General features: G+C 42.7%; 1 protein-coding gene across 1 annotated transcript; it reads right to left on the reverse strand.

Moving 5' to 3' along the window:
* Nucleotides 1-6: 6 nt before the first annotated feature.
* Nucleotides 7-4,766, reverse strand: slc5a11 (solute carrier family 5 member 11; the record flags this gene model as incomplete). Its single annotated transcript, XM_079282344.1, has 15 exons — nucleotides 7-239; nucleotides 362-536; nucleotides 1,059-1,274; nucleotides 1,517-1,685; nucleotides 1,995-2,145; nucleotides 2,238-2,345; nucleotides 2,576-2,711; nucleotides 3,095-3,300; nucleotides 3,390-3,470; nucleotides 3,577-3,682; nucleotides 3,810-3,914; nucleotides 4,005-4,064; nucleotides 4,174-4,278; nucleotides 4,438-4,509; nucleotides 4,641-4,766. 15 exons carry the CDS (start codon nucleotides 4,764-4,766, stop codon nucleotides 7-9), a joined length of 2,049 nt encoding a protein of 682 aa, XP_079138470.1.
* Between the last annotated feature and the right edge of the window lie 1,424 nt (nucleotides 4,767-6,190).

Genomic DNA, 6,190 nt, shown 5'->3' on the forward strand with positions numbered 1-6,190 from the left:
TGCCTGTCAAGCCCAGTAACCGATGATTAAGGCAGTTACAGAGAGGCAAATGATGAGGTTGACGTCAACAATGAGTCTTGGTCGTGGCTTTTCCTCCACAGAACCGGTAGCCGGTGCAGGACGCGTCACAGGATTATCAACTCCCTCCTGCCGTCTCTCCATCCCACACATCCAGTAGATGGCAGAAATCAGCCTGGACTGGCTCTGGACGCTCCTGGACTGGCTCTCGACGCCGGACACTGATGATGAGTCTGGAGAGTTCAGGAGGGAGCAAGAAAACACTTGACGAGTGGAGAGGGTGTGTTCACCGGCAGGACTGACAAACGGAAAAGTGTAATGGCAACACAGGACAGAGACCCACCTTTCCTTTGCTGACATGCTTTTCCGTTGCTGCTCTCCTGCTCTCTTCCTGTGACTTCCATGTCATGTATCTGACTAGAGATCACCTCTAAGCTCTCATTGCGCCGCTCCAGTGAGAAGACCTGATCTTTGGGCTCCACTGGGTCAAACCTAGTGAACCAGGTGAGGCGGCTAATCTGTTCAAAGACAAATATGCAAAAAAGTGAATTTACAAAATCTGAGAATATCTTATTTATTCTCCTGCAGTCATTGGACAGTGTATATCTGTCTGGCACCTAAAGCTGTTCATATTATAAGTCAGGTGTGATTTGCTGCAATGCTTATGGACCCAAATGATGATCCAGGGTACAGTTTTATTTATTTTTCAGTTTTCCTAAAAGGTATCCTGCAGCGTTATTGACCCCTTGTGGTGCAGTAGAGCGAAGTTCCATGTGTTTTTTTTGTATTTTGTGCAGCAGCATTAATGGAAGAAGACTTAAAACTGATTTGTTTTTTAAACACATTTAAAAGAATTATGCATTTTATGTTTTTCATTCGAAGCACCGAATCTAAACCCTTTGGTCTGCTTACAATGAAAACTCAAAGTTCATTTCTACATCTGAGTCAGTAGGCCGAGAAGGGGTCGTTCTTTTCCCCGCATCAATGTGGGTGGCATATATTTGAATAGAATAACAGAGAAAGTGAATAAGGGACTTTGCCTGCTCTGGTTTGGGCTCCTCTGTAGTTAGGCTGACGACAACCACCACAACCATTGTGATGAAGGACAGCAAGGTGGAGAAGTACAAGTAATGGACATATTTCAACACCCCGGGCCTGTCGTCGTCCTCATAGCAGAGGGGCGCAGGATAAATGAAGTCCAACAACATGCGGATGCAGCCCACCGACAGGCCGACAACCAGGCCCCAGAATGCACCCTAAAAAACAGAAAGGTCTGATACTTCGCCTCATAAATATGAAGGCATTATTTCTGATTATACATCTAATAAGTACGGTAACTAACATTGTGTAAAGCCTGTGATCTACAGTAAATGCGTTACATATACAACCGTCTCAATGTAGAATATGACCCAACATTGATTTACTTATTTATTCATTTAGACAGGGAAGAGAAATAGAGCATAATATTCTTAATGAAAAATGATTTGATCAATCTTACCTTCTCATTAGCCCTCTTCCAGAAGCAGCCTGCGAGGAAGATGATGGAGACTGGGGGCTGCAGGTAAGTGCTGATGGACTGGATGTAGATGAAAAGCTGCCCACCCTGACTGGCCTGGACCACAGGAATCCACATCACAGACACCACCACTAGCACGAGCACAAACACCCTGCAACACACAATCTGTGATTTCAACACAAAATAATTCAGTTCAGTTCTGAAAGGACGAGGTATACCGGAGATTAATACAGGACAGCTTGTAAGCAATAGAAAACGATGTATATTTGAACATCAGTGTTTGTTCGGTTATGAGGGTGTGTGTGTGTGTGTGTGTGTGTGAAGTCATTACTTAAGAAAATGTGGAAAGAGGAGTGATGGTGTTATTGTTGCATGCTGCAGTATGTAGCATACATGCGGCAACCAGGTTCATATGTTGGGTTGCGGGATGATGGCTGCTTGTCCACAGGTGGTCACTTACCTGCCCACAATCATAAGTTCCCACTCAGATGCCCGGGATCGAAAAGTCTTCCATAGATCCATGGTGAAAATGGTGCTGGCGCTGTTGAAGACGGAGGTCAGAGAGGACATGAGGGCGGCAATCATTACCGCCATCATCAAACCTCGAAGCCCTGGGAAGGAAAACACATGCAAAGATTGGCATAAAGTATGTAGAAAGCAAAAGGCAGTATACCGGAGGTGTAACGAGGGAAAAGTATCTCACCTGCAGGCAGCAGCTCCATGACCAGTCTGGCGTAAGCTGTGTCTGTACAACCCACTGGGTTGCCACAAATCTGATCACACAGCTCAGGGTCTGCACACGCCACGTCATCTACACAATATCATGAAAACACACAATTTTAAACATTAAAACTCTCAACACATCAATATGACCTGAATGATTTCTGAACAAGAGTGTTCAGTGCTGATTAAGTCTTCAGTAAAGCTATAGCGTGAAATAATATTGAACAGAAGTCATGGAGAGTTTCGCATTAAGCGTGTATCAAGAACATTTTCCCGGTTGCGGTCTTGATTCATTAAAACATACATTTTATACTGTACCTGTGTAAAGTATCCTGCTGATCATGCCTGGCAACATGATAACAAAGAAAGGCAGGATCTTTAGATAAGCAGCCATTAGTGAGCCACCTTTTGCATGGGTCAGGGTCTTAGCAGCCAAGGAGCGCTGCACGATGACCTGCAGAAACCCACAGCTGACCCTCAGTTACACAGACGCTTTTAAGTATATTTCAACAGGGTGCGTTCTAATCAGAACGGATACGGAAATCACATAGCTTGCAAACAAGAGTGAAAAGCACGAAACTACACTTTCATCTTTTATAGATGAAAGACCTTGTGACATTTTAAAAGTCAAATAAAAAAAACATTTTTTATATCCACGTTGGCAACTCTAGGCCTCTATATTCTCTAATCAGCACATGATCTATCGTTAAATAAAACGAGAATTAAGACCGCTTTTATATATCCTGATTTAAATCTTTTGTATACTATTTGGACATTCTTGATTGCTGCAGTAGTAATTCTTTATTCTTTAAAAGTGCTAAATTTGTATTTCCGTACCTGGTCAGAACACCAGTACCACATGGAGGGAATGGACATGCCTATGATGACCCCGGGCCAAGGCAGGTCAGAGTTCACTGGGTCTCTGAAGATGTGGAAGGAGTCATCTCGAGGGATTCCACAGGTTGAGTTTGGCACACGTATGGAAGGGATGGCGTTGGGGTATCCATCCATCAGCGCATCCCAGCCTCCGACCTCGGCAAAGCCTCAACAGGGGGACAAGCAGGGTCAGATGAACTGGACCATAAAAGTGCTGGTGATGGGACGGTGTCACGTGTAGACAGATCTGACTTACTGAAGGCCATGAGGGTGAGAGCTCCGGTCAGCATGATGACGGTTTGAACAGCATCTGTGTAGATAACTGCAGCCAGACCGCCTAGGAAACAACATACAGTGACACACGGAACAAGCAGTAAACAGCATCATGTCTGACTTCAAAGTGAGAGGTTGTTTTTAAATGGCGAGGGAAGGAGAACGGTCACCTGCTACAGTGTAGAGAGCAGTGATCGACAGCAGCATCAACACAGCTAAGTAGATGTTCCATTGTAATGCGAGCTGAATGAACAATGCACCAGCATACATGTCCACCTGGCAAGAAACACACACAGAGGAACAAGTGGTGGTTACAAGATGATACCGACACAACATTTTTTTAAATACAAATATACCTATTTGTTACAGCGTAAAAACACGAGAGAATTGTTGTGGATCATACCGATATCTTTGTAAAGATGTAAATAAATAAGGACAGGACAGCTATAAATAGCTGTGTTCTTCTACCACCAAAACGCCTCTGCAAATATTCTGGCATGGTCATCACCTGGAGATGAAAGAGTTCAAAGAGGATTATATATGAAGGAATAAATGAGCAAAATAATGCACAAGCATGTGTGATGTTTAGACGCCTCACCCCAGAGGCGATGTAAATGGGCAGGAAGAGCCATCCCAGCAGCAGCACCATCAGTATACCCTGTCCAACAGCAACCATGTACTTTACACACTTTAGAAACAGCTCAACATTTCATGTTAAACTTGTTTTTATGTTAAAATGGCTTGAGAGCAGCTATAAAAACTCTTACATTCCACTCGTATGCAATCGCCCCAATTCCTGCAGCAGCTCCCGACCCTGCCAGGCCGATGAAATGACCGCTGCCAATGTTACTGGCAAACAGCGAGGCACCCACCTAAATAAAGACAAGAGCCAAAATTAGAATCGCCTCAGTCGTTCACTTTGAACTGCAGAACATTTTGCCTCTAACTTTTTAAGTGTTAATATACTCTTGAGTTGTCTGCTTGTCTGGCAGTCTGTGAAAACAAAAGAGAAACAGATATGTTTGACTCACTGGCCACCAGGTCATGTTCTTCCCAGCTAAGAAGTATCCATCCACCGTGCTGCGCTTTGTCCTCCACATGGACTGGTAGAAAATAAAGGAAAATATGTCTTGAAGATACAATTCCAAGAGAACTGCATCAATGGTTGTTCATGTTGACCATTCAAAGCATGTAAGAATGCTTAGTATTAGACATGTTTATTTCTTGTGCTTACCCAGAAGCCAACAGCCAGAACCAGCAGAAAGTAGACGACCAGCACAACTATATCTACAGTGCCCAGGGCATCGCTGCTGCTTGGAGAGGGTGATGGAGACGGTGACGGTGATGGAGACGGGGGCATGTTGATCTTTTGTCGGCCTTCTGTAATGTCAAAGGTCGTTTGTGGAATCAAAGAAATGAACACATTCTGTCCCCAGCTGTGATAGTAAGTAGTTATCAAAAGCAAAGACTAGTTAGTCTTGGATAGTTTCCAAAGTCATGAAAAAGTATCCGTGTGTCGTAACTAAACTAAGTGCACTCGTGTACAATTTTGAGCTACGTTCTTTCTTTCATATGCTACGTTCTACCTCTCCCACACAATTATTCGACTGATAGTTACTTTGTGTGTAGAGACTTGACAAAACATACGCGTTTATGAAACATAATGCCTCGTTATTGATTGAAACAGGAAGATGATTCGTCTAACTCAGACTGCTCAAAGTGTCAACATCAGATAAACACTTGAGTGACGACTGTGCATTTTATCCCCCGTCATATACAATGTTGAAGCGATTAATAGCAGGAAAGAACAGGAGGAACGTTTACACCAAGTTTAACCGTTTAAATCTACATATGTGCAGCTGACTAGTGTACGAAGATACTCGTCCTCTTGAAAAATTGTGAACCAACGCTTTAAAACTGACCAGTTGAGTTGCGGTTGAGACACGCTGTATCTTACTCTGAACTCAAAGCCACAATTTTATAATACATTTATATATTACTAAAATGTCTCAGTTACTGGAGACATGTTCATCAAACTGGCTGTACTGTTGTCAAAGGCAATAAACGGTTGTTTTACGCTTCACATATTGAGATTATCCAGCAATTCAGATCAATAACGACTACAACTCAGTCTCTTACTATCTTCAGGCTGTGTATTGGAGAGTATTACCGGGTAAATAAACTCACCTTCTAGTCAGTTGTCACACAGCGTTTCCTTGAGCCGAGTTTGAGACAAACTACACGAGGATGATCTGAGGAATCTTGTGTTTGTTTCAAGAGTTTCCTTCACACACACCAAAAGATCAAACTCCACTTTACTTGAAAAGTAAATGATTTATTACTAAACAGAGCAATAAAAGGCTGCTGCTGCTGCTAATGGAAGGCTAATTTGTTTGCTGAATGGGTTTTAATTTAGGCATTCGATGTGTGCAGTGATATCGGGATATTAATACGGTAAAATGTATGTGTTGGTGTACAGGCTTATCTCACAAAGTGTTAATCTGGGATTTGGCCACAGCAGGACAGATAAACTGGTTGCAGCAATAGCAGGTGCGTCAGCAGCAGTAAAGACATGACGAGTTGCAGACAATGTAGGAAGTGTTGTAATTCCATTCTTAATCTTATTTATTGTCCGGTCAATAATACACTTGTGCATACAGCATTATTTCTCTATACGATTTCCATAGTTTTTACATCAAAAATCTTAAAAACTAAGACATCCAGGCAAAAGTAGACTTTATTCCATTCGTTGTAGTTGTCAGCATTGTTAGGATACAATACAAA

The sequence above is a fragment of the Melanostigma gelatinosum genome, assembly GCF_949748355.1.
Source record: "Melanostigma gelatinosum genome assembly, chromosome: 13".
NCBI classification, from domain to species: domain Eukaryota; kingdom Metazoa; phylum Chordata; class Actinopteri; order Perciformes; family Zoarcidae; genus Melanostigma; species Melanostigma gelatinosum.